General features: G+C 54.1%; 8 protein-coding genes across 8 annotated transcripts; 4 read left to right on the top strand and 4 right to left on the bottom strand.

The window, feature by feature from the left end:
• Nucleotides 1-92: 92 nt before the first annotated feature.
• On the top strand, nucleotides 93-1257 carry PHO13 (p-nitrophenyl phosphatase; the record flags this gene model as incomplete). The annotated part of the gene is made up of 5 exons (XM_056210831.1): nucleotides 93-158; nucleotides 213-234; nucleotides 338-406; nucleotides 456-547; nucleotides 595-1257. 5 exons carry the CDS (start codon nucleotides 93-95, stop codon nucleotides 1255-1257), a joined length of 912 nt encoding a protein of 303 aa, XP_056074304.1.
• Nucleotides 1258-1546: 289 nt separating this feature from the next.
• Nucleotides 1547-3164, top strand: PRI2 (DNA primase subunit pri2; the record flags this gene model as incomplete). The annotated part of the gene is made up of 3 exons (XM_056210832.1): nucleotides 1547-1736; nucleotides 1793-2325; nucleotides 2376-3164. 3 exons carry the CDS (start codon nucleotides 1547-1549, stop codon nucleotides 3162-3164), a joined length of 1512 nt encoding a protein of 503 aa, XP_056074305.1.
• Nucleotides 3165-3472: 308 nt separating this feature from the next.
• N0V89_002022 (uncharacterized protein) lies at nucleotides 3473-5871 on the bottom strand (the record flags this gene model as incomplete). The annotated part of the gene is made up of 8 exons (XM_056210833.1): nucleotides 3473-3844; nucleotides 3906-4105; nucleotides 4165-4202; nucleotides 4718-5103; nucleotides 5157-5407; nucleotides 5493-5585; nucleotides 5638-5649; nucleotides 5724-5871. The coding sequence occupies 8 exons, from the start codon at nucleotides 5869-5871 to the stop codon at nucleotides 3473-3475; spliced, it is 1500 nt and encodes a 499-aa protein (XP_056074306.1).
• A 2367-nt stretch (nucleotides 5872-8238) lies between these two features.
• On the bottom strand, nucleotides 8239-11583 carry N0V89_002023 (uncharacterized protein; the record flags this gene model as incomplete). The annotated part of the gene is made up of 2 exons (XM_056210834.1): nucleotides 8239-10779; nucleotides 11485-11583. The coding sequence occupies 2 exons, from the start codon at nucleotides 11581-11583 to the stop codon at nucleotides 8239-8241; spliced, it is 2640 nt and encodes an 879-aa protein (XP_056074307.1).
• A 623-nt stretch (nucleotides 11584-12206) lies between these two features.
• CHT2_1 (Chitinase 2) lies at nucleotides 12207-15050 on the bottom strand (the record flags this gene model as incomplete). The annotated part of the gene is made up of 2 exons (XM_056210835.1): nucleotides 12207-14731; nucleotides 14837-15050. 2 exons carry the CDS (start codon nucleotides 15048-15050, stop codon nucleotides 12207-12209), a joined length of 2739 nt encoding a protein of 912 aa, XP_056074308.1.
• A 2334-nt stretch (nucleotides 15051-17384) lies between these two features.
• On the top strand, nucleotides 17385-19793 carry N0V89_002025 (uncharacterized protein; the record flags this gene model as incomplete). Its single annotated transcript, XM_056210836.1, has 4 exons — nucleotides 17385-17502; nucleotides 17555-18022; nucleotides 18618-19556; nucleotides 19606-19793. 4 exons carry the CDS (start codon nucleotides 17385-17387, stop codon nucleotides 19791-19793), a joined length of 1713 nt encoding a protein of 570 aa, XP_056074309.1.
• Nucleotides 19794-21193: 1400 nt separating this feature from the next.
• N0V89_002026 (uncharacterized protein) lies at nucleotides 21194-23338 on the top strand (the record flags this gene model as incomplete). Its single annotated transcript, XM_056210837.1, has 2 exons — nucleotides 21194-21295; nucleotides 21350-23338. 2 exons carry the CDS (start codon nucleotides 21194-21196, stop codon nucleotides 23336-23338), a joined length of 2091 nt encoding a protein of 696 aa, XP_056074310.1.
• Nucleotides 23339-24543: 1205 nt separating this feature from the next.
• On the bottom strand, nucleotides 24544-24858 carry N0V89_002027 (uncharacterized protein; the record flags this gene model as incomplete). The annotated part of the gene is made up of 2 exons (XM_056210838.1): nucleotides 24544-24781; nucleotides 24842-24858. The coding sequence occupies 2 exons, from the start codon at nucleotides 24856-24858 to the stop codon at nucleotides 24544-24546; spliced, it is 255 nt and encodes an 84-aa protein (XP_056074311.1).
• Between the last annotated feature and the right edge of the window lie 2679 nt (nucleotides 24859-27537).

Below are 27537 nucleotides of genomic sequence, written 5' to 3' on the forward strand. Positions count from 1 at the left end.
AAATGTTGCTTCACTGACAACATCCACCACAACGCCGTCTTTCTCGTCTTTTGCACTCCTCTGGTCGAGATATCTTGATTACGCCAGATACCATGTCACAACCAAAGTTCCTGTCGGGCGACGAGGCCGGCATTGACGAGTTTCTCGACAGATTCGATGTGAGTAGCAGCTCTTTCTAGGACAACCTACGTTTGCTGACGAGTAACCTCAAGGTATTCCTCTTCGACTGCGATGGTGCGTGCGACCCAGCCTCGGGTTCACTCCGTGTGACCCCATAGTCATACCACAGTGCGGACAATGCAAGTGGGAGCATTTTGCTGATTGTGAAGAAGGATAGGCGTCCTCTGGTCCGGTGACCATATGTTCGAGAAGGTACCCGAGACGCTTGAGATGTTGAGGAGCAAAGGCATGTTACCGGTCCCTGGATCTAAAACGTTTCTAATGTGGGCGGATAGGCAAGAGGCTAGTATTCGTCACAAACAACAGCACGAAGTCGCGCGCCGACTACAAGAAGAAGTTCGACAAGCTGGGCATACCCGCTGAAGTTGTAGGTCGCATTTATCCTTTATATGTTCCCGGCTAAAGTGTGTATAGGACGAGGTCTTCGGTTCGTCGTACAGCGCCGCCGTATACATCGCCCGCATCCTCAAGCTACCGGCACCAAAGAACAAAGTGTTTGTCATGGGAGAGAGTGGTATTGAACAGGAGCTCGAGGCAGAAGGTGTACCCTATATCGGTGGCACCGACCCCGCATTGCGCCGCGACATTGAACCGGAGGACTTTACAAACATTGCCAATGGGTCATTGCTAGATCCAGACGTAGGGATTGTCCTCAGCGGACTAGACTTCCACATGAACTACCTGAAGACGGCGATCGGGTTTCAATACCTGCAGCGCGGCGCAGAGTACCTCGCGACGAACATCGACAGCACATTGCCCATGGCACACAGCTTCTTCCCTGGCGCTGGAGCTAGCGGTGCAGGTCTCGAGAAGGCAATCGGGAAGACTCCTGTTTCGTTTGGCAAGCCGAGTCAGGCTATGATGGATGCCATTGAGGGCAAGTTCAAGCTGAACCGGAGCAGGACGTGCATGATTGGCGACAGGCTGAACACGGACATTCAGTTTGGCATTGACGGGAAGCTGGGTGGCACGTTGGCGGTGTTGACTGGTGTGAGCAAGAAGGAGGAATTTCTTGCGGAGGGTGCGAAGACAGTACCGTCGGCATACGTGAACGCCATAGGCGATTTGCTGGGTTGAGCGAGAAAGGCTTTGTGCATGAAGCGCTCAAGGGCAACCGCATCCGAGACTAGCGATAGAGAGCCTTATAGACACCATTATATACGACCAATGTTGGAATTAGGTTTCGCATGACGCGCGATGAGGAGACAAGGGCAATGCCGCGCTAAAACACGTCAAGTCTAGTCTAGGTCTAGCGCTTTTCTAACGCGACGCGCCTTTCCGTCCCACTTTACGCGCGCTCCCAAAGCCCCAAAGCGCGCACAGCAACTCGCAAACAAAGCCAACACCTATTCAGAGACAAGTCGCCATGATCCGCCACGACTACTCTCGAGTCGAGCCGAAACGTCGTGCGAATATCGATCCGAAGAAGCGGCAATTCGCAAAGGCGGAGTATGCACAGCAGGATTATAAGCATAGGCTCAACTTCTACACATTGCCACCGACGGCAGAGATCACGCTCGAGGAATTCGAAACATGGGCGATAAACCGATTGAAAGGTGTGCACTGGACTACGAGTATTTGACGGTGCAGTGTGTGCTGATGTTTGACCTAGTACTCTCCGAGTTGGAGGCGTGCAGCTTTCGCAATCGAAGCCCTGAGGAGACCGCCGAGTACATGACGAGCATATTGAACAAATATCTTCCTCTTCGGGCGAATACATCACGAGGGACGAATCTTCAGGAGGAAAGGAAACGAGACCACTACTCCCACTTCATTCTCCGCCTTGCATTCTCTTCGACGGAGGAATTGCGGCGGCGGTTTTCGCACTTGGAGACGATCCTGTTCAGATTAAGGTTCAGAGAAGACGACCCGAGGGAGCGACAAGGTTTCGTGAGGAGCTTGGACCTCGAGTGGGAAGAGGTTGGAGACGATGAGAAGCGGGAGCTGCGAGACCAGATGCTGGCTGCGATTGGGTCGAAGAGGGAAGAGGAACAAGACTGGTTCAAGGTGGACTGGGAGAGAGTACCAGAGCTTGTTAGCCAGAGGAAAGTGCTTCTGAAGAGGGGAATGGCATACGTGCCGGCGAAAGAGCAGACAAGCTTGGTTGTAGCGGAGTTTACCAAGCGATTAGACGAGCAACTCGAGGTACGCATAACGACAATCTCGAAAAGGAAGGACACTGACAAAATCGATAGTTGACTGCCCGCGCACTCCCCCGCCTAGATGAAGACGACCGTCTCGCCCCCATCCTCGCTCACCTCTCCCAATCCTTCACAGCTCCCGAAGCCGCCTATTCCTCCTCTGACGCCAACATCGACGGCCTCTCCGCCATCAATTCCGGCGCAATCGACACCCTCTCACAGAACTTCCCTCTCTGCATGCAAAACTTACACATGACGCTCCGCGCAAATTCCCACCTAAAACACTACGGTCGACTTCAATACACACTCTTCCTCAAAGGCATCGGTCTTTCACTGGAAGAATGTATCATCTTCTGGCGACGCTCTTTCAAGCTCATGACGGACGATAAATTCCACAAAGAGTACAAGTACAACATTCGACACGCGTACGGCGACGTAGGCGGCGACTCGAACCGTCGCGGCCGCGGATACACACCCTATTCTTGCCAGAAAATCCTCACCGAGCCGCTCCCCGGACCGGGCCAAGCGCATGGGTGTCCTTACCGAGCCTTCAACGTCGAGAACCTGACAGGCCTGCTTCAACGCGTAGGCATACAAGATAGAGAGGTGCTGCAGGGAGTTAAGGAAGACGTCAAGAAGCAGAGGTACCATGTGGCGTGTAATCGGGTGTTTGAATTCGCGCATAAAAAGGAAATCAAGAAGGTTAAAGATGAGGGGACGTGGAGTGCGACGGACTTGGATACTATTGTGCATCCGAATACGTACTTTAAGAGAAGTTGGTTGTTGAAGCATTTAGGGGATGGAAATGCAGGGGTGGTGAGTGGTGATAAGATGGAGGAGTAGAGGTACACGAGAGGTGTGAGCATGGGTATGGAGTTTGGAGTCTGATCTCATGGGTTTGGATTGATGTTGGTGTCGGAATCAGGAATTGGTGGGGACATAGGCAGTGTATCATGTGCTTAAGTGTACAACATTGAAATGGGTCGATGCTGGACAAGGAGTATTTACATTTCGTGCGCACCGATTTCTCTGACTTGAGTCGAGTCGTAATGTATGATGAGATTCTTTCGACCTTTAAGAGGGTGGCAGGAAGTTGCATGTCGGGAGACGGATTCCACGACTGTGCGTCTTCTACACCAAACATCACCCCCTCACCAATGCTTCCACAACCCCCGACTCGCAACCTCCCCCACATTCCCATCCAAATCCTCGAAATACACGCTCCGCCCACCACGCTCCCAGTCCATCGTCGAAAGAATCTTGACCCCTTCGCTACTTAGATGCTGCTCCCATTTCTTTACATCCTCAGCGTTTGGAACCGCGAAGCAGAAGTGCTGCTTCAAGGCCTGGCTCTTGGGATCAAGGGTAGACGAGGCGCTCTTGGATAGAATGTTGAGGACCTCAGGCGTCGGACCGTGGCCTGCTATGCGGCCTCGATTAGGTACGTCACTATCGGCGGAGGTGTAGCCGAGGGTGAAGAGCAGGAGGGTTGTAGGTGGAATGGGGAAGGATGCCATGCGGTCCTGACACGTGTTAGAAAGAGGCATACGGTGTTTATGACGGATCTGAAGGCGCCCAACGCACATTCACGAAGTCTGGCGTGATGTTGAATATGCGGGAGTACCACTCTGCAGAGCGAGAGGCTGAGGAAACGTAGATACATGTTTCGAGCATGTGAGTCAAGGGCGGTGGAACGGTGCTGGTGGTATTCTCGCTGGTTGAGGATTGGGACATGGTGGACGTCACTCTGTTGGGGCCGAAAGTATTCGAGTGTACGCGGTAAACTGAGGCTAATGTTATACATTACATCTCAATGGAATTACAGCCCCCGGCAGCAACTTACTACTGCGAGGAATCCTACTCAAGGGTCTTATGATCATGCTACGACAGCTTGTCAGGTAAGTACAAGAGTCCAGACCTTGTCTGATCATAGCGAAGACGGACTTCGGTCAAGAGATCGCCTCGCACGCCAATAGCTGTCGTTGTGCTGACTACAATGATCGTGGGAGTAGGCATGTAACGAACGCCTAGACTAATTGGCTTCGTAAGCGGGGAAAGAACGGGTTGAAAAGCGGGGAAGAAGCCAACCCCCAATCATCTCACAATCGTCTAGCATCCCACAGAAGGCCATTCCGTCAGATCTCTGTGAGTAAGTCGTGACAGCGTATGACGGGATCTCTATAGACTTTTTGTTACTCAAAGGAGAAACCTTTCAATCAGATCGCAGATTGTTGCGCTACAGACCAACACTAAGACCCACAACCAACCCCAAGACTGCCCATACCAAGAAGAAGAGTGTTCTACTCTTCGTTGTCGAGCCAACCGAAAGAGCGAAAATCAGCCCGCAAGGCGGACCGATCAGGGCATAAGAAAGTACAGGACCGGACCACACCCACAGGACGCTTGTCGCAAAGATGAAGACAAACGTTACTATGAGCCACCACTTTTCGCGCTTGAGCCACTTTGTGAATGATGCGTCCGGCACTTTCTCATCAACAAGCGGCGCATCGTAGGCTATGCTACCTCCTTTTGCCGCCGCTGTTCGTTGTTTGATCTGTGCCTCCGTTGAAAGGCTCAGGTCAAAGTCCTCAGCATCTAGCTCTTTGTGCATGGTTTCTGCGAGCTCGACCACAGCCTTGTGTACACCGGCTACACTGACGCGGCCTCGTTTCTGCATTGTAGATTGGGCCCGGTACCACATGATGAGGATGCCGAGTGTCCATATGAGAAGCATGATGTTCATGATGAACAGCTGAATGAAGGAAAACCCCCATTGGTAGTTCTTGCTTTCATTAGCAGTTGTAAACGATCGGATAATGGAAGAAGATAGCTTACCCCTCCGTCTGGCTGGCATGTACCAAATGTTGACAAATATGTGTAGTTGTATGTATCATTCGACCATATCCAAAGCGCTTTTTGTTGTAAGTGTGGCGAGACTCTGTCTGCTGAGCCGTACAGAGTAGGGTCATAGAAGAATGAAGCCGATATGTTAAGCGTCGGAGGCTCGAGATCGAATTCCATGAAAGTAGTCTTGACGTTGGATGATTGATCCAAACCATGTTGTTCAACATCTTTGGCATAGTGAGCTGATGAAATGTTCCAATAGTTCAGTTTCAATTCAAGTTTATTGGCCTTCTTTCCGTTATCGTAGAGGAAAGCGAGTAAGCTTACATTTTGACACGTTGTTTTGCAAAAAGCATTCCTCGGAGTTGAATGGTGATTTGGAGACATAGGATGCATCCCAGGCATAGTTTGGCCCGGAACCTGGGGCATCATTTCGTGCATAGCTGCATTTATAGCTACCCATTGGTCGTACCAGGATCGGATCCTAAAAGCTGTCAATAGCGAACGCTCAATGTTGGGCATACATGCATACATATGATCTGGAGTTGAATGTCGGACTGTCTGTCACGAAGTAATTGTTTGCCTTCTTAATTCTCTCGCCATCGTGAATTACGTAAAGAACAGGAAGGAAGCTGTCGAAGTTAATCCGATTGCCGCTCTGGTGATCAGGCACGTAAGCCTTTACAATGCTGGTGTACCCAGTCATGGCGCCGGCAAAAGTAGGGAAGGCGAGTGTCAACAACATGGCAGCTACTATGAACGCCATAGCGATCCTGGAATGAAGACCTTTTCGTAATTTGAAATCCCGGATCAGGCAGAGTGTAGTCCACAGAGATGGGCCAGTACCTATGAAGATCGCGCGAAAAGAGTCGTAAGTGATCGGAGCCGTTTCCATGGACGTAGTGACGTATAAAGCAAAGACGCGCCAACTACAGAAGGCGAGAAATGTCTGACCAAGGCGACCAAAAGCCTGTCATCTCAAATTAGCGCGCAAAGTTGTAGGGACAGCATATCTCTGAGTCTTACCACGTCCCATGCGACGTCAATTAACTTTGCTCTACCAAAGGAGTAGTCTCCAAAGGCCAAGGTCACTTGGAAGATCCCCGTTCCACTCCAGAAACTGTATTGCTCAGGATTCGCGATGAATACACCGTCAGGACCGCAAGCCGTTCCGCTTCTCAATGCCAGATGCTGAAACAGTCCCAGTACGACCAAAAGAGCACCAAGTCCAAGGCTCCAGATGAGAATAACACAGGAAAGTACTATTTTGCTCAATAGAATTCCGTTCCACCTTATAGTGCGAAGGTCCCGTTGGGCGTCAGCCCACACACCCCGCAAAGACGTCTTGAGTAGTGCGAGCATGACGGATGTCGAACGTATGACATGGACGCTGTTTTGGTTCTCAATGGAGGAAGACCTCGATACAAATGGCCGGAGTACGTATATCAAGGGCTTTGGTGACCGCTGACCGATGCGTCCGGAAAGACTTCACAATAACAGCCGACTTCTGGAGCCACTATTTATATCATAGATTACACGAGGCTGAAAAGTATGAGAGCGATAGGCGGCATGTCGTAATTCGCAGCACACCGATGGTGAGCGCGATGCCAATGTGGCTGGCAGATCTGGTTCGCGAGCCTGTTCCAGCTGCCGTGGGAATATGCTTAATTCGCCCAAGAAACCCCTGTATGTACGCTAAACTGAGAACAAATGCCTTGGCTCAGGTGCGAGATGAGTGCGGACCAATGACCTCAACTATAGTTTGGGGGCTGTCTGCAGGGCTGGTCGTGCGGCATCAGGCTGGAAAAGCAATGCCGACACCAAATGCTTCGCTGCATCACTATGATGCGTAAGAAAGGTAGTCCAGGAAGTTAACGATAGCGCAAGAGAGTCAGAAGGTTTCAGCTGCTCTGGAGAGCATTTGGTCCCATCAACCGACTCCATAGTGAAGTGGAATCGCGATGCTCCTTTAGCTGGCTAGATCCAGTGGCTAGACTATCGTGCATTGCAGCTGAAGCTAATTTGCCAATTAGGAAGGTGAGACAAACGTTCTCTGCGAAGGGAAGCGTCATTGTTAGCGCCACGTGGGCCCACGTTGCCTGGTATCGTGCTGAAAGATTTCCTGATGTTGGGATCGCATCCGTGTTAGAGTTATCACCGCTTGAATAGCACAGAGGCAGAGCTCAAGACTTTGTATATCGAGGGACTGGGTGGACTGCAGGCTTTTGGAACGATGTCACTTTCACCACTCTCGACCCCCTTCTCATCGCCTTCTTGGCTTTCACAACACCTTATTCGACATCAACTTCAAGATGCATTCCCTCACCAAACAGCAGGTAACAGCACACTCATCTCAACACCATACAGCTTAGATTCCTCAATGCCTAACTAACCCACGCCACTCAGTCCATTCCTATCCAGCTACAATCCCAAAACCAAATCAACACCATCGCTACAAGGAATACTCATACACGGCGAACGTACAACCTAGATGCATCCAGGAAAAAAAACGCCAAAAGCTACGCAAACAGAAAAGGTGCCGTAGGCATTTAAACCCGGCGGGAAGAATCGAAGAGTACACGCTATGCCATGGCAGGATGACAGAACAGTTAATGAGACAGGAGCAAGGGTATAAGCCGCTATGCAATATCCGAGATGATGCTTCGAATAGATCGTAGCGCTGCCAAAATGCATGCAGGACGAATAGGCGGTGGTTGTGTAAAGACGCTATCAGATGGAAGGTTGTTACGGTCGTGTGAACTCGGCGGAGTAGTGGACGACGGTAGCGAAGAAGTGTGCGGCACGGATGGACGGCGATCGAAAGGTACGAGTGGACGCGGACGCTCAAGGCTCGAAGCAAGGAAATATATATCTTAACCACGCCCTCGAATCTGATCGTCTACCATGGGTAGCAAAACAGATGCGCCGGCGCCCGGTAAGCAACATTAGTATAAACCCGAGAAGCCAACGACAAAGTCCCGCCCACAAAACGCCCTCGCAAATGCACCTCTTGCACTTTTACACCCAAAATATATCCTCGAAAGTTTATTCTCCCCCAATCTTATTAGTTCCCTCAAGCCCACCCGCGGCTTGCCTGGCTCGCTCTACTCGGGCTCGTTCTACTCCTCTCATCTTCTTCCATGACATCGCTCAGCCTCGTGGGATGATGGTGCCTGATGCCCGTCCACTCGCTCCCGTATCCGGAGCCGCTATAATCCGGTGCGCTGCTCGTGGGGAACCCACCATGGTGCTCCGATCCCGCCGACGAGGTGGTAGCGTACCTGCTGGGATCTATCGCCGCACTGCCATAGCGCTGCAGGTGCTCGATCTCGCGCCGCCGGTCTTCTTGCACGTCGTATTCATCTGAGTCTTGTCGGCGGAGCGCGCGGAAGGGAACGCGGTGCCCGGCGGCATCGAGGATGTAGTTACCGTTCTCGTCTATGGCATATTCGTCTTCGCCTTCTGAGGTTTCCTCCTCGGCATGCGAGGTTATGGCTGAGCGCTCGTCTTCTGGATCTCCGGCGGCTATGTCCCGGTGGAGGTAGGCTTCTGGCTGTTGGTAGAAGGCTTCCGGCTGGGATGTTAGAGGTTCCTTGGGGTATTGGTGTGCGCCGCTCGGTCCTTGGTGCCCACCAGATGCCTGTTGAGTATGAGCAGGGGCGGGGACCTGGGGCTGTTCGGCTGCCTGGGAATACCCTGGCTGATACAGGGACGAAGGACCAGCACCCGAGGGAACGTAGGTGCCCTGAGCGACCGGTTTAGCCTCAGGCTCATGGTGACGTCCTTCCGTGAATGGGTCAGTATCCGTCGGCGATTGCGCTTCTTCATACGTATAATGCTGCTCAATACCCTGACCGCTTGAGCTTCCAGCATACGTATCGTCTCCGTGCGAACGGACGCTGCCGTGCCTGCCCATCGCCTGAGCTGTCGGAAGCACCTGAACGCCGCCTATCATAGTAGGCTGGCCGTCCCGCAACGAGAAGACACGATCACGTTCCTCCTGCTCGCGTCGTCCGAGTTCTTCCCACGCTCTTCTTGCTTCTTCTTTAGATATTTGCAATTCGCGCTTCATCTCTTGCACAGATCGTTCCGCATTCCTCTTCTCGGTAGCCAGGCGCTCCATGTCAGCCACAGCCTGATTGCGCGCAGCACGTTCCTCTCTTATCGTTGTCTCAAGCTGGGCTTCACGTTCCTGCGCCCGCTCTTGCTCCTGGCGATGGTCATAGAACCATCGCTGAAACTTGCGCTCTGATGATGCCCGAAGTCGCTGTAACTCAACGACCGCATGGAATAGATTTGCACCTGCAGCTGACAGATCTGTGATTTGGCGAGACAGTTGCTGAACCAGGGGCTGGTTACGCATTTCGTCTGTATTTGACTCCAATTTCCGTATCCAATACGATGTAAGACCTTCCCAATGAGATGAAAGCGTTTCCCACCGTTCAAAAGCATGTGGAAAATTCGAAGTCGTAGATTGGCGCTGCTGAGAGGATGAAGAAGCGCCTGGTAAAGGCGGAGCTGGTGGAGGGGCGGAAGAACCAATAGGCGCTGATGTGACGGGAGCAGAAGGATTTCTAGAATGCTGGACGGGTGGTGGTCGTCTGGATGACGAAGGTTGCGCGGTAGACGAGGGTTGCTGAACAGGACGAGGCTGTTGCTGTGATTGAGAGTTTGCGCGCGGCCTGCTAGACTGCGCGCCGGATGCTGTATCCTGTATGCGACCTGATGGTGGCAGTGTGGCCGCTGCTGGAGGTATAGGCTGCCTCGAACTCGCGCCTTGTGGACCGTACGAGCCATAACCGCTATCGTACGTTTGTTGTGGTTGGGGTTGTCTTTGCATCCCCGCATCGGGATTTACGGGGGCGCCTGCAACGCCAGCAGCTTGAGCTCTCCGTTCTGCGCTTCTCCTACGCTCTTCCTGTGCCTTTCGTTCCTCCTCAGCCTCTCGCCGCGCTTCCCGCTGACGACGGTTGTTCATGATCATCTGTGGCGTCAAGATATTGGGACGGTCTGCCTGGGTGACAGGAACAGGGCCTCCTGTGCGCGCGCCGCCATTGGCAGCGCGGCCATTACCTCCGGCTGTCAAATCTGACATAGACGCGTTCTCCTCAGCAAGGTCTGGAGTGAATGGGTACGGTCCACGGATGGCTTCTTCGAGCACGAAGCGGATCGCAGACGCAGTCCGCTGAGAAATTCTTAGCGCTGGATGCGGCTCGAACTCAAATTGAGGACCAGAGTCTCGCGCGCGAAGGCCTTCGACTGGACCAGGACTTAGGTGCGGATATTCGGCGGCAAAGCGTACGGTGCGCTGGTTCGGTTGCGGCGGCGGGTCAATTGGGCTCGGAGAGCGGAACCGTTGGCGTACGTCTTCGATGTTTGGCGTTCGACGAAGACTATGCGCGGCGCTGCCTTCAGAGCTCGAAGCTCGTGAATAATTGTGCTGTTGCCTGAAGAACTCGGCAGCCTGCTGCTGGCGTTGCTGTAACGATGTCGTGTATGGTACGTATGCGGGAGGGTCGTTATCGTGGGTATCGTCAGAGATGGGCTGCGTGAGTTGGTGCAGGGTGGACGCGTCGGGCGCGGGAGACGTCAATTTGACGGGCCCTGACTGCTGCTACGCAATCGAGCACCGCCAGAGGCGACGGCCGCCGGCGAGAGGTGTGGTGGTGTTGTGAGAAGGGGCAGCTGTGGGAGAGCTGGGTCGGATGGCGCGCACGCAGTCCTGAGACTAGCGAGACGGCTGGAGGAATGCTGCAATGCCTGGAGAGCACACCGTTAGTGAGGGAGATGGCAGGGAGCAGTGCCATTGCCGGGTGCACAAGGTATTAGATAGGTGGTTGGGGTGGTTGGTGCTGTCGTGAGCCGTAATTGGGAGGCTGGGACGCGCAGGAAACGACGTATACCTACACTTTCGCAAACAAGAAACGCTCCACGAATCGCCGGGCATGCTTCACCGACTCTTCCTGCGCGTGTGCTTTTGAGTTTCGTCTCCGTTGCGGTGCGTCTTGCCGCCGTGCTGCCAGGTCGTCGCGTATCGAGACGGCAACGTCACCGCCGGGCCCTCACCTGCAATCAGCCACAGCGGCTGTGCAGGCGGCGACAGAGCGCTGCGAGGCGCGCGAGAACGAGAGGTCGCCGGGCAATGGCGAGGAGGCAAGTGTCGTCAGGCGCTGGGCATGGCAGACGTGTCGTGGTTGGGCAATGGCGGGCGCGGAGCCGGAGCGCGAATTGCTCGCTATGATACGGTCGAAGGGTCAATTGAGGGCCACTGCGCATCGGATGCACGCGCAATTGACTGTGTGCGCTGCAACTAGGCGACGAGTGTCATGGCCGTCCGTCGTGCCAGCGCATTGTTGCATACTTGGCGGCATTTGCCCATGTCGCCCGAGGCTCTCTTCGGAATGGCTCCCTCGACCATGGCAAGAGAGGAGCCCGCCGGCGGGCAGGCATGGCCGGCGAGACATGCGAGGGCGATTGCAAAGGTTCATGGAGATGGAGCTGTCTCTGCAGCAAAAGTCTCGAGGCAGGCAAGCAAGGATGGACACTTATTGAGACACCGTTCTCGCCGTGACTTCTCCCTCGCCTGCGCGCTTAGCCAATCACTGGCGCAAACAGCCGTTTTCCCTCGCATCGGCCCTTTGTTAGCATCGTGGGGAAGTTTGGGACGCTACATAACGGAGATGAGAACCTCGGCAGCTAAAATGACCGTCACTGTTCAGTAGACGAACGAAAACGTAGAAGACCGGCTAACGGCCGAGTACAATGAAACTGTCTTGCGGCTGCAAGCCAGGGCCAAGCGTGAACGGCACCCTCGAGTTCACATGCAGGTCTCAGGTACGCGAAGTAAGACAGACACTGACCTCACATTGGACACCTCCGAAGTCGGCGTATACGTATAGCATGCATATTTTGTATTGACCATATATCCACCCAAGATCATCACCAAGTCCATCCATTCATCAAGCCTGAACACGTAAGGGAATTGAGAAGAGCCACCACCTGTGATCCTCAAAGAAGACGCTAGGTGGTCCACGCAAACATCTACAAAAGAAGAGCACCTATGAGCAGGACCACAAAGCCGCTCACGCCAACGCTGAACCTGCTCGCAGCACCCTCGTAAGCAACTGGCTTGTAAGACATAGGAGCGCCAGTGTAAGCTGCAGCGCCCTTGCCGGTACTGCTGGCCGTTCCGCTGGAAACGTATACCGCAGTGCCATTGACAGGAACGTAGGGTGCAGGAGTGGCTGCTGCGCTGTATCCAGGGACCTCGGACGCAGGGACAGGCACGACGGTGATGTAGACCTTGCTCGTCACACGGACGGTCTCCTCACCGGCGGGCTTACTGGGGACGTAGGCCGCTTCCGAGGGCTGGGCAGCCTCGTAGCCACCCTTGGAGAGCTGGGCTGCGGGATAGCTACCCTTACCTGCAGATGGTCCGGTCGGAGAAGAGGGAGTGTGGTACGCCGCCTCAGTCGGAGTCTGATACGGCTTGGTCAGAGTTACGGTTGTAGTCTTGGGTCCGCAGTGGTTGCAGACAGTGACAGTGGTGTACCAGCCCTCAGGAACCTCGTTGGGCGTGGGCTTAGGGGCAACGCCAGTATAAGTCTTGGTGATGGTCGCAGTGACGGTAGTCAAGCCAGTCTCGCAGATGTCCACGTAGGTCGTGGTAATGCAGGTAGTCTTAGCAGGGGCAGGAGAGGAAGCTGCATAGCTAGGCTTGCTGGTGACGGAAGGCTTGCCGACAGAGTAGCCATGACCTTGGCTGGGCTTCTCAGGGTAGCCCTGACCCGCCTTGGAAGTATGAACAGCATAGCCTTGGCCCGCCTTGGAGGTATGAACAGCGTAGCCTTGACCCGCCTTGGAGGTGGACACAATGTAACCAGGACCAGTATAGACAGGGTAGCTGTGCTCAGTAGTCGAGGAAGCAGCGGTGGGATAAGCAGAGTGCGTGCCGTTGAAGACGGGGTAAGGCGCAGAGGGACTGCTGACGACGCTGGAAGAGGAGATGATACTGGAAGCTCCGGTTCCGATGGGGACAGAAGTGCTGACTCCAGTGCCAGAGGGGTGGACGGTGGTAGAGTTGCCCGTGGGGAACGAAGCAGACGCGGAAGAGCTGATGATGCTAGAAGCACCAGTACCGGTCGGGAAGGGACTGGTCGTGGAGTTGCCATTAGGGAAAGGAACAGAGACGCTGGGGGTCACAATAGAAGCTGGTCCGGTGCTGAGAGTGATGCTCGAAGAGGAGAAAATAAGGCTAGAAGTGGTGACGACGCTGGAGGACGAGACGGTGCTGGAAGACGAGACGGTGCTGGAAGACGAGACGGTGCTGGAAGACGAGACGATGCTGGAGGACGAGGCGACGCTGGAAGACGAGGCGACGCTGGAGGACGAAGCGACACTGGAGGACGAGACGACACTGGAGGACGAGACGACACTGGAGGACGAGATAACGGCGCTAGAAGTGATGGTTGATACAACTGAGCTGCTGCTGCTGGAGACACCACAGTTCCCAAAGATAGGATTGCAGTTGGCGACACCGCAGTAGATCTCTGCGCTTCCGCAGTAATTGTACTGGCTGCAGCATTGACCAAACGCAGATCCCGCGCAAGTGTAACCACTCTTGGGGCCACAAGAACCGTCGGGACTGATAGCAGTGGGGGTGGCGACAGCGGAGCTGGTGGATGCAATGGACGACGAGGTGGGAGTGGGACAGACTTCGGGTTGGTAGGAGCCCTGGAGGATAGCCTTGATGTTGGTCGAGTATGTAGTGCCACTGCAGGTGTTCTTGGCACTGTAGGTGGCTTCCCACAGCATAACGCCACCGAACATCTCAGGGTACTTCTGCTTGTAATGCTTGATGACGTCGTTGGCCTCAAAAGGCTCAAGGTAGGCAGACTGGTCAAACGGGGCAGCTAGCTTGTCCGCAGGCAGACCAAGGTAAAGCTTCACGTTCGGGTTGACAGTAGAGTGGAGCTTGAGCCACTCGACCCAGGAGTCAAAGGTGAAGGTTGTGGCACCGGTAGATATGCCTTCGTATCCCCTTCGTGCGTTGCACAGAGCTGTGTTATAGAACTGCGCGAACACGAAATCGAAGTGCGATTGGCTAATGGCGTCGGCCAGCCTCGAGTCCGGAACAATGCACTGTGGTGCGCTCGAGATGTAAAAGTCGCCAGCCTTGGATGGGAAGAGCACGTTCTTCCACCTGTTGACCAGGTATTGGTAGTTGGCGGACAGGTATCCGTCAAACGGAGCCGGGTCCATCAAAGCTTCGAGGTCCAAGTCGAAACCGTCGACATACTGGTCGCCGAAAGGCCGCGGCTTGTTCTGTGCCTTCCAGTCATCATCAGGAGGTCCGAAAGCGCCCCAGAGGAAGTCTGCGAGATATTCTGCAATATCTTGACTCTCGAGGTAGTAGTCGATGGGGTAACCTCCACCAATGCTAAGCAAAACCTTCTTGCCGTTGTTCCGGCAAGTCTGTATGCCTTCTGGGATAGAAGGGCAGCTTGAGCGAAGACCGGACAGGTTACCGAACTCGTCAGTGTACCAGACGTCATCGCATGCGTTCGCTGTAAAGCAGTCAGCCTTGTGATACTTACATTGCCAGTAGCCTAGGTGCTACGTGCCAGTCTAGGTGATAGATGACGGATGAAGGCTGGGAAACATGTACGTACCGAAGTTGGTTGATGGGTATTCACCCCTCCGCTTGGGGAACTGATTTACGAAAGCCATGTTGACAATGTCAACACTAGGATCATTGCAGAGCTCCGTAAGAGAGATCTGAGAGCTTCCCTGACCCCAGTACATGGCAACATTGTTGCTGGCGGACGCATCGAACGCCGAGACCGCAGAAGCCAGAAGGCCGAGGGCGACAGATTGAGTGAACATGGTCGAATTGAATTAATAATTAGAATACTGTGATCGGACGGCCTGTAGTATGGCCAGTAGTGAGTGTGGTGGACGTTTCTGGAACGAAGGGACGCAAGCCAAACAGCTGCTGTTGGATTAGGGAGTGTGGGAGGAGGACTAGGTATGACCCAGTTCAACCTTTCAAGACGAAGCACTGAACGACGACTGAATGACGGTAGGGAACGACAATAGAAAAGAACATTGGAAATTGCATGAATATTAGCTTCCTATCACCTTCGGTACCTGCAGAAGCGTCGGCAGGGCCGACATCGAACTGTGTTCTGCATCTTGCGGCACAAGCCGCCGTTTTCCTTCGTATTCATGCAGTCCGCTTGGAAAATCCAGGAAAAGGCGAATCGCATCAGGCCCTACTGTGGATGACCACGCCTCATGGGGACTAAGCGGCTGGTCGGGTCGAGATGGCTGTAGTGAGTGTGATTGAAGTCCAATTGTGGCTTGCTGTACTCCGTCTAAGTGGTTCGCGAACGGTATCCAGTAGGCAGCAGTGCTCGCTTAGACAGAGTTCGAGTTGTATCGCGGTCCTAAAGTAGAAGCTAGGAACCATTCTAGAGCTCCACCCTAGGGCTGAACCCAATGCGGCGGTCGAGATCAGTGCCATGTACTGGGACCCTCGCATTGTACTTCCCTAACCATGACAGCTTGGGTGCAAGGATAAATACACGATTCGAGCTCCCGGCAAAGACTACAAGCCAGGTATAGATGCCACGGCCGGTTGCGCACAAGGTGTTTCTCGCATCTCTTTATTTTTCCTGTGGCTGGCTGCAGAGCGTGCGTGAAGCCAGAAGCTATTGTCATTAGCTTCGTGGGAAAGCCATGCGGCGAGTCGGGTTAGTCGCTCTTCGGCAACATCGAGCCGCTTGTCAGGGGTAAACATTCGATTGTTGCAGAGGGATGCGGGCTGGTTGCACGATTCCGTATGTCGGTTTTGTCACCTGCGAGCAGCCGTGTCAGCGGCCCGGTATTCCCATTCCTACTGCAACAGACCATGCTGCACATTGAATGCTGAAATCGACTGCTGTCGCCCTACGGAGTGATGGCGACTTGACGAAGCGACGAGATTAGAAACATGCCCACGCCACAAGCGCCTGCGCTGGGCACTAGACGCGCGCGACAGCGGAGGTGCGCGAAGAAATGAAGGTGCAGAAGAGGTATCGGCTGATCCGGTTGCGGTAGGTGGATATGCAGAACTCGCGCGAGTCCCCGCGAGCATGTGGGAAGCATACGGGTGTCTGGAGATGTAGATGTCGCAAGTCAATAATATATGGTGTCGCAGCCTCGTGGGAAGAGTGACGTGCATCTAAGGCCCTGCAGCTCATCCAAGCTCTGCAAAGATCAGCGCTCAACGCTCGTGCTGTTTCGGCCTCTGTGCGGCTCAACTTTCAGGGTCTCGCGTCTTATTAGCTTAGGCGTCGATCTTATCCATCAGGGTCCACGGCTTGCAAACAAGGACAGCGAGCTTCGTACACAGGCGGTTACATGCTGGCGTGTACAGTGCACACGCAGATCTGGGCATCAGTATTCCTGCAGTGATCCTAGCCATCACCTTTCCTGGAGAGATGCAGCGAGGTGAAAGCAGCTCTAATGTACATCTGAAGGTCGGCGGGTGGCCTCCCAGATGATAAGCCTTCTGAAATCGATTATCCACGGTATATCCTCGGGTGAGTAGAGATGATCGCTCTCCAGAGTTTTGAGTAGGTAGTGTACCACCGACGTTTACATTGAAGAGAGAGAGAGCATATCTAGGCCGAATGCCTTCAGATGAACCCCACGCTACTGTCGCCCAAGTTCTGGCGTGCTTACGACAGTAATAATCTTGTAAACATAGACTTCTGCTCACTATGATGTGCACATGTGCAGGATGGCAACGGCGGCACAGCTTCCCCAGACCGAGTGTTGCAACACCGGCGGTAAACGCGTTGGAGGTGCTGCACGGATAGTCATATGAGTGCTCTTACCCCGGATCACGGTGGCAGCGATCTTGGACTTGATTAGCATAGCGTAAGCACGCCGAGAGCCCGATGACATCAGTCCACCAATGAGCGCGGACCCAAGCCCGCGACATACCCACAACAACCTTCACGTTATCATGTCACACTGCCACCCTCACCGCTATCCAGCATGGCTTTCGTGGTCGCTACCTCTATTATTCTCTGGTTGCCATCTTCTTCTCACGACGCTGCCGCTGGATAGAACCGCAGCTTCCGGCCTATCCTGGGATCTCTGCGTCTGTTTGTTTGCTTCAAACGCAGCCTGGTGACTTATCTGAGCATAGATTGGGTTGCATAGAGCGCCATGGCGAGGTTCTTCTCGAAGAAGGCGCCAGAAACGGAAGGCCAACACAGCGAGAAAGAACGACCCGTGAAGAAGTCGCATCTTGGTATCTTGGACGCTGACACGGATGAAGTCCCTGGTGAGCGATACGAATCATGTTCCTTTGAGACCATACTAATGTCGCGTTCAAGGTTCCGTGATCCTGCTCTCCAGCGTGCACAAGCGGAATGAACCGCTTGGTCTACAACATGCACACGCGCGCACATCCGCTTCTTCCCTTCCGTCCCCTTACGGACCCGCACCTCGCAGTGCTTCCGCAGGCTCGCGTAGCTCGGCCAGGTCGCGAAGGCATCGACAGCCGGAAAAGAAGCGAACAAAAGATGGCAAATTCATTTTAGATCCGCAGCCAGAGGACTCGGCGAACGATCCTTTAAACTGGAAACAACTTCGTCGCGACGCTGCTTTGATCTCGCTTGGTTTATACTGCATGGTCGGCGGCGGCATGACCCCTGTTCTGGCCGCTGGCTTCAACAATGTTGCCAAAACTTTCGACGTTACTGTGCCTCAGGTTGCTCTAACGACCGGACTCTACATGCTGGGCTTGGGTTTAGGCAGCGTGGTGGCCTCTCCTACAGCCATCTTATGGGGCAAGCGACCTGGTAAGTCCGTCCACACTAAACCATAGCATATGATCTAACAGAGTTCAGTCTACCTCGTTGCAATTGTGCTCTTCTGCCTAGCTTCTGTGTGGTGCGCATTTTCACCGAGTTGTGAGTCATTACATCCAAGTATTTTGAATGGTCCTCACAAACATACCAGATGCCTCACTCGTAGTGGCACGCATTGTCCAAGGTATGGCAGTCTCGCCGGTAGAATGCCTGCCTTCGGCAACCATAGCCGAGATTTTCTTCTTGCACGAACGTGCCTATCGACTTGGAATATACACGCTTCTATTGTTAGGCGGTAAAAACCTCATCCCTTTGGTGAGCGCTGCTGTCGTGCAGTCGATGGGCTGGAGATGGGTGTTTAAGTAAGTGCATTACTGTTCCGCGCCAGTAGCTCAATTAACACTATTCAGAATTGTGGCAATCGTCGTAGCATTCTGCTTTTTCCTAATTTTCTTCTGCGTCCCCGAGACATTTTGGGATCGCACTCCACATGCGCGAGGGCGGAGTACGAAGCGAGCGCGCAGTCACAGTCCAGGAGCACGCCATCACTTCCATCTACCTGCACGACATAGTCACCACAAGGTAGATGATATGGGTCCTGCTTCTGTGCCAATGACTCCCACCTCACCGATGTCTCCGGTGGATCATCCAACGCGTCCACTTAGAGCGCACAGAGTGGGCTTCGCTGTCGATTCAGAACAGCACCCAGAAAGCAGCGCCGCAGCCGCTAAGGGATCTTCCGAGAATCATGACTACTTTGGGACCATCCCTGACACAATTTCACCTGACGAGGCTTCCACGCATACTCCTGTTCCAAGTGCCATCAAGAGAGACTTGGAAAAGCAACAGCCTCACCCTGATATTGATCTGGAGCACCCTGCAACCGAATCTTACACTGATCCTGACCATGTGTCCATGGTCTCGTCCATACACTATACGGACTTCTACCGCGAGGCGCCTCAAAAGTCCTACGTGCAGTCTCTCAAGCCATGGAACGGCCGCCTGGTCAAGGACAAGTGGCACAAGGTCATGTTACGCCCTTTCATCCTATTGGCTTACCCCGCTGTTCTGTGGTCCTCTATGGTCTACGCTTTAGCTGTAGGATGGCTGATCATACTCAGCGAATCTATGGCCGAAATCTACCAAAACCATGAGTCATACAATTTCACACCGCTTCAAGTCGGTCTTGTCTACGTCTCGCCATTCGTAGGGGGCGTTCTGGGTACGGCTGTGGCAGGCAAGATTAGTGACGTGGTTGTGCGCTACATGGCTCGCCGAAACGACGGAGTTTACGAACCAGAATTTCGACTTGTAATGGCGATCCCGATTACTATTAGCACGGTCATTGGTCTCATGGGCTTTGGATGGAGCGCCGAAGAGAAGGACAACTGGATCGTACCCACCGTCTTCTTCGGTGTGATTAGCTTCGGCTGCTCGCTTGGATCTACCACCTCAGTCACCTTTGTGGTCGACTCGTATCGGCAGTACGCCGGGGAGGCTTTGGTCACGCTCAACTTCTGCAAAAGTACGGTTGTCCACATTCCTATCGGTCGCTCTTTGCTAATAACACGTAGACATTCTGCACGGATTCATCTTCTCATTGTTCTTCACCCACTGGCTTGCGGCCAGTGGTCCTAAGGATACTTTCATCGCTGTTGGCGGTATCCAGCTCGGTTGCATGTTCCTCTCCATCCCTATGTATATGTACGGCAAGCGTGCACGAATGTGGACAGTCCGGAAGAATTTCATGGAGAAATTTTAGAGTTCGTACATGATCAAGTTTCGGTACCGAAGAAGCATTTCATCGTCCTGTTTGTAGCGATTAGACGACTATAGACGACAACTAGCATGGGCGGAGTACTAGGCGCTTGTACGTCAGGCACGATTAGACTTAGGGCACAATGATAAGACAGCTTGTGTAATGCACCACGGATCCTGGTGTAACTCGACCCACGTTGCACCCAGATGTTCGTCCCGATCCTGAAGGCACGCAGATCAAGAAGATAATCTTGATCCGCATCTAGCCGCTGACTCGAAGGCATCAAGCGGTGTAACGATAAAGGATGCGGATCCGCTTGTCGGCGATACTCTCGTATCTCAGTGTCTTCCTATCGCAAAGGCATTCAAGTCTTTCACGTAGCACTCAAGACGCTAGGTTATCTCACGCGACAGCATCTGTGTTGGGTGGCTGTAGGCACGTCGGTCCGAGGTGACACCAACCGCACTACTGACGAAAAGCTGGGGTGGTGGGCCAGTGTGGAACAAAGCTTAGGATGAACGAGTTGTCAGTTGGTGGAAAAGGACTCGCTTGGGCAGCTCCGGGTTGCATATGCTCACGTCCACTTTCTTTGAGCGATGGATCCCTCCGGCTTCTCTCTATCGCCGGCATGGCGTCGTGGAAGAACGCTAGAAGGCTTGTAGCGCTTCGGTAGTTCTCGCAAGAGCGCGCGCGGGCGCTGGTGCTGCTCGATAAAGGGTCCAGATCGAAGCAGCCAGGTCGCAACGGTCACGCCGGTGCCCAGATGGAGTTTCTCCATGTCATGGCGCGCGGACAGCCATTGCTTTGGTGTGCGCACATGCATGTGCATCATCGTGGGGATCGTGGTTGGCAGTGAGGTGGTGATGATGCAGCGCCTCTGGGGAAAGAAGCCGTGGACAGGCGCGCGCCTTGCCGGATCGGGTGATGCAATCCATGGCATCCACTGGAATGTTGGGGCAGCGAAAGTGGGGTCTGCCGATCGTGCGATGTGAGGCTCCGTAACCGAACATCACCAGCTTCATTTTTCGCATTTTGGCAGGCGAACACGCATCAATTTGACGCGCGAAAAATGCGGCCGGCCGCTTTGCAGCTCGGAGCCTGCCCACTCGCTGGAGCGATGTCCCCAGGCCGACTTTGCAACATGGTGCCCCTCGCCAATAAACGCCGCCCTGGACGCTCTGCAGCACAGATGCTCCGTTCTCGGCTGCCCGCCTCCCACCTAATGACCACGTCGCTATCTATCAGCTGCTGCGTATCATGGCTGACGAAACTATCAGCAGCCTTCTAGCTCGTCAAACGCACATTATTTAAAATATACCCCGGATCACGCTCCTGTCAGCCCACATTCGTCCTCTTTACTTCACCGCTGCAACCACCCCTCTCCGCTCTGCTCGCTAACCGACATGCCACCATTGGCGCAAGCCCAAGTCAAGCCTACTACCAACGATCTCAAGGTCAAGAAGACAAAGAGCAGAAATGGGTGCGCGAGGTGCAAACTCAAGAGGGTATGCCTTCCCTCCTGTTGCTGGTTACGTAAGGATGTGCTAACTCAAAGGTAGCTCAAGTGCGACGAGACTGCACCCGGCTGCCTCCAGTGCAAGAGGCGGAACGTAGCCTGCCCCGGCTACGAGAAGACCCTCAAGTGGTCGACCAAGTATGAGGTCTTCCAGCCGACACTCTTTGCTCCGGCACCGCATAAGTATGGCTCGACGGCTACCGTCACCAAGGCAAGTCCCAAGGAGAAGCCCATGAAAGTAACTCCGGATGTGGAGCGTCACTTCGAGGCTTTGGCAGCTGTTCTGCCTGCAGGCAAGCAGACGGCTGAGCCAACCAACACAAACACACACCAACAGTCGCCGCCGCCCATGGCCGTTGGGTCCCTGACCTCCTCGGAAGACTCGACACCTGAGCCCAGTGATGGATCACCCCCTGAGATGGACCCGCTGCCAGAGCCTCTCTTCTTCGAGGATCCCATCGACTTCGATCCCCTAATGATGGATGGCCTTGTCGATGTAATGGGCATGCCGGAGGATGACCTTTCGTTTGGGCCTCTGGACGGGTTTGATATTGAACCAGGACCATCGGAATGCGTCAACTATAACGGCGAAGTATTGCAACAGCCTGCCAATGAGGAGGCGAGTTCCAGCCCTCGACTGTCTCGGTCGCTGCTTCTTGACTTCTACCGGCTACCAAGCCCTTCACCTTCCGCCACTACTGCCGACGATATTGAGTCTGTTCTCATCCAGCACTACTTCAAAGAAGTGTGTGGCCGTTTTTCTTGTTTCGACTCTCACCTTAATCCTTTCCGAACCACAATTAGTCGCATTTACCAGCAGACGCCTTCCATCTACTACGGTATCATGTCCATGTCGGCCGCTCATCTGACCAACACCTTTCCTTACATGGCACAGCTTGGCTTAGACATGCAGCGCAAAGCGCGTGACGCGCTTTTGATGGAGCTCCCACTCGCACAGAATGATCCAATCAGCCAGACGAAGGTATTCCTCAGTACTATGCTCCTTGGCACCACTACAGGTTGGCATGACAGTGATATACTTGGTGAAGAGTTCCTGTCGGCGGCCCGAAGTCTGATTCTTCCCAAGCTCCTCAACCACGCCGATGGCGCCCCAGGAAAGCAGCGTGAGACTCAGTTCTTCGAGGAATCCATCATCTACTGGGAGATGCTGATGGGCTTTGTCAACCCAAACGCTATGACTTTTGCTCCTAGTGGGTTGCGGTCTCGCCCCAAGAAGATTCCTTCTGCACGAAAACCTGATGGCAAGATCATGCCACATCCGTGGACCGGCATCGCTCCTACGATCATGATCCTGTTTGCAGAGGTTGGAAGGCTTGTTCGCAGAGAGCGCATGCGCGATGGGAACGCGAGCATCGACTTCCGACGTCACCACGAAAATCTTCTGAACGCAGCTACTCTAGAAGAGGATCTTCTCGCCGCGGAGTACCCCTCGGTGGACGAGATTGCGGAACTAGACGACGAGCAGACGTCGAAGCAAGATTTCGTCGCTGTTGCTGAAGCCTATCGGTGCGCTGGTCTTTTGGAGATCTATAGCGTCTTTCCGAGCATTCTCCGGAAGCGCTTGGGAGCGAAGAAGTCCGACTCTGGTGAACTTGCGGACTTCAAGTCGTTCCCCATGCCGCGCTTTGAGACATCTTACGAAGACACGGATACCAAGTTATGGCTTAACTCTCTTGCCATGCATATTTTGGATCTTATCGACTCTGTCCCATCGTCATCCGGCACCATCTGTATTCAACACATCCTCATCGTTAGCGCTGCGTCTGAATTACGCTTCGTGTCTTCTGTAGACTTCTTCGATGTCTATGCAAACGATACAAAGGTGTGTCAATCCAGAGAGTTTGCCGTCAAGCGTCTTCAGGAATTTTCAAGGCGCTTGCCTGCTAAACCTTTCCGCAAGATGATCGACCTCATCAAAGAGGTTTGGCGTCGGCAAGACAATGGCGACAATGTCTTCTGGGTCGATGTAATCGACGAGCAGGGTTACAAGTTCAACCCTTTCGTCCGATAGTCGACCACTCCAAGGAGTTCTGGTTTCCAGAAGTCAATGTCAACAGCTCGACGTCACCAACCACAATTTCATCGGTCTGTCACAATGACGGATAGACCCTTGACGATCCCCTCCGGTTGCGGCCAGCTTCGATCAGAAGTTCTTCCTTCCGCTACCCTTTGTTCTTTCTTCAAAAATATTTCCCATCGACTGTACATTTGTAATCATTGTTACGGCGCACGGAGTCAAGGAGTCACGGAGTCACGGAGTCACGGCCGGCATTGAACGGACCCAGTCGCTCTCGACGCCATGCCGACACGACCTGTCCACGCTAGTTCTACACCAGCACTTCGATTTGCGACCTCTACCTCTCCGATGGCGGTGTCGACACCGCCATCAGTCTGTTCTTACGAGCTTTCAATGAACGACTTTTCAACAGCCTACCTACCTTCAGCATCACCGGTGATGTTTGATTCGCGACGACCGATTACGACCCAAGCGATCTTGCTTTATGATACCCTTATACGACATAACGACTAAGCCCTTCTACGATACCCTTGCGACAAAAGTCCCTTTGCGATAGACTTACTTTCGACTCGTCAATAGACCTTGTTGAGTCCCTTGCGACACTGCCCAGCGACACTGAGCGACCTTTCACAAGCGACCTCTTCCCTGCGACATTACCAAGCGACACATCGGCCTGGCGCCGATACTAATACGATTCCCGAAAAGATACCCGATCCATAGATTTCCTTATCTCACATGCTGCTTCCCCAATGTATATAATGGCTTATCGCTATAGATACGGGCCCATCAGGTAAAGATAAGGAAGGACCCTTAGCCTCCGATGCGACTCCGAGTCCCCTACCCTTCCTTGCCTAGATACCCTGGAGACCCTTCCCCTACCCCGCTTGCACAGCAAGGCCGTGAAAAGCCCTTTGATACCCCTCCGACAGTACCTTCGGTCTGCTCCCATATATAGATTATCTTTCTGCGTTCCCCGCTCGCTCATCCGCTCGATGCCCAACTACGACCGCAATGCATTCCAGCGTCAACTGGCATCGAGTCTCACTCAGGTACGCTGGCAATAAATGTTCGATGGAGGTTCATGTAATTATTAGATATTTACAACGCGCTTTCCCATTCGGAGCGCGGCAGGAGACGAGGCTGGAAGACGCCTGCGTCTCAAACGACATTAATACAAGAAGTAACACTACGGACCGCAATCACATGACAGGTCTGTTGAACTCGTCGTCTTCGTCCTCAGTGTACGAGTATCGCTGCGACTTCCAGCCTGGTGATGCGTAGGCGCGCATTTTCTTTTCTGCACCCGGACTGCGCATGTCATCTCTTTCTGTTGCGGGGATGGCGAGGAGGCGCTTCTCTTCGCCGCTGAGGCGGAGCACAGTGGGGCGCCCAGGGTTGGGGAAGGCAACGAATGTGTGTGGTCTGCGTGCTCTCATCCTACTCACGAATTAGCATTCTCATCCACAGCCAGAAGCAAAGCATAGAGGGATAACTCACCACCTCATCCCGAACATAATCCCCTCGGCCACACACGCCACCACCACCAACGCAACGACCACCTGCAGCACCACCAGCGTCACCCAGCTGACCTGGTATGCACTCCACGCCTCCCCTCCCTCACCCATCTCCGTCCGGCACTCTATCCTCTCTTGCGTCCTCTCCCGCGGCGGCGCACCAGGCAGCACAACACCCAGATTCTGAAACCCTTGCTGCGCCGCCAACCGCAACAACACCGTCGTGCTCAGCGGCCTCTGCGCCGACGTCGCGGCATCCACCTCTTGCCTAATTGTTCTCGAGATGTAGGACTCGTACAGCGCGGGGTTGGAGAGGCGCAGGTTCTCCAGTGACGGACCCAGTGCGACGCACAGATCTGGCGGGGTTGCTGTTGTGGGGATGAGGGTGTCTGGGTTTTCGAGGGGAGTCGCGGTAGGTGGAGGGTGGTGAGGGTGAGGCGTCGGATGAGGTTATGGTGCAGCGGCAGTGTGTTCGCGAGGGGGCGGCGCCGGTGGGTGTGAGGAGGAGGGCGCTGGTCAGCGCGGAGAAGAGGGTTTTGGAGAGCATGGTGGTGTTGTGAGGGTCGTTGGTCCGGCTTGTAGATCTAGGTATTCAAGAGGGTTGCTGCGCCGTACCGTGCCAGTGGGAAGGGCGAGCGGCGCGGATGGGTCCAGATATTAATTGAAATTACAGGAAGAAGAGAGTCGCGGGGTTGAATGTGCGTTTCACGACGTGAGATCGGTGTAAAAAAAAACGGCGGTGTACTTTTGTGTTGCGTGTGTTGCGCTGTGATTTTTTGCGATCCAATGGATAGCTCTTTCTGTTGTTGTGAGAGCTGCGGTGGAATTCTCCCGAATTAGGAAGGTAGGACCCTTGAAGCGTCGACAGCAGTGAACGTGCTGTAGTACGTGCTCGAATGCTTCAACTGATTGTCCTTCCAAGTACCAAAGAAACCTCCGAAACGATGAGACTATTGTGGGCGGCAGCCTTGTATAAGAAGAGGGCGCTGCACGAGCGGAAACGAGCGGAAACACAGCCCGATGCGAGGGTCCAAGACGCAGAACGTAAAGCTTCTCCCGTTTCCCTCACCAAACGTTTCCCCCGATCCAATGCGTCAAGGCTCTCTAATGTGACGTTTCCTGCACTACTCGCCGCAGGATCCGCGAAATTATGGAGACTGAAGACGAAGAAACAACGTGGTTCGTGGGAGCGTACAACGGGTGCGCGGAGCGGAGTTGCAAGGTACTGCGCGCTTTCTACACGTCGATCAACCACTATATGATGCACCATGCCTCTGGGACCTGGGCGGAGCGACCTAGTGCGCTGGGGACGCAAAGGGCCGACCGATGCACATGCAGGTCACGAGAGGAAGCGCGGGCGTGTCGCAGGCGCACGCTTCTGGCCTCGAGGGCGGGGCTAGATTGCGGCACTGAGTTGGGCGGCGCCCGCCTGGTGCCCTGAGCAGTGGCTCACGGTGAGGCTCAGAGGCGCGCTGGACCCCGTGGCGGTCAGTTTGCGCGCTGCTCAGGGGCGGCTAACCAACGTCCATTTCAGCTGAATTTTCTTCGATTGGAATTGGGAGGTGCGTATAAGGGAGTGTGGCCGAGTATTGGCCGGTGTTGCGTTTCTGGAGTCGCGAAACATCAAGCACAGCGCATGAGGCCATCACGGCGTGCCCATTTGGGTACAGCGCCGTCCCTCCCTGCGTTGCCGTTTCACCACCACCAATGCCATGACCATCCATCATCGCGCCGTTCTGTGCACAGCAGACGCCCCTCCGCCGTTGATTCGAGCTGACGTGCATGGTAGGCACAACATCTCACCTAGCCCCTCATCTCTGCCTTCTCAACGTCCAGCGCAGCCACGTCCCTCCCAACCGCCCCCTTGCAACCCTAATGCATCTCCCTCAAGCTTTCCAACCCCGGTCACATCCGAAGCTTAGCCCTCCCTTCAATCGCTCTTCCCGCACAACAACCCTGCCACTGCCAAGACAAACACCATGTCTTGTCTTCACTTTCCCACACGCCAAGCCCTACACAGTTTCACTCCCCGCGAGTCTCGACGGCCGTCTTGAAGCCAAGAAATGCCGCACAAAGCTTAGCCTCTCCATGCGAACTGGATGCTCGCCGGGCCGTGCGCTTCCATTGGCATTCGAAACCGGAAGCCTCGAATCCACCAGCCCAGCCTCGGTCCACCCAGCATCGTCATATCACGAAGGGCGTGGGCGAACTGTTGGGTAGCAAAGGGCCATGTCAGCTGATGTCGCGCCGCACGCAAGGCGCCACGGGCTTGCCGGCCGTGGCTGAGAATCTCCGCCGAGATTTTCGATAGCGCGGTGTTTTGGTCAACTAATTAGGTATGCAATTAGGTGCTGTATGCAAGAGCGCGGGCTCCACGGTGGGCAGCAAGGGACGTGTGCGTCTCGGCTGGGACATTTGCGGGCTAAAAATACGGCGAGTCGGCACCATGTGGATGCGCGATTGGGTTTGGGTCCGCGCTAGGAAAGCTTGAGTTGACTGGAGAGCGAAGCAAGGGTCCAGGTGGGTGTGGGTTTGTGACGGGGAGACCTGGATGGTTTGAACTAATTCTGAAATAACGAAAATATGACTCTTTGGTGGCTTGGTGAGTAGGAAGCTGAGGCATTGGTTTCTGGGGGTTCAATGGCGCATGGTCGCTGAGCTGGATCGCGTGCCTTCCAT

The sequence above is a fragment of the Didymosphaeria variabile genome (genome assembly GCF_027946475.1).
Source record: "Didymosphaeria variabile strain IMI 356815 chromosome Unknown scaffold_2, whole genome shotgun sequence".
Classification (NCBI taxonomy): Eukaryota; Fungi; Ascomycota; class Dothideomycetes; order Pleosporales; family Didymosphaeriaceae; genus Didymosphaeria; species Didymosphaeria variabile.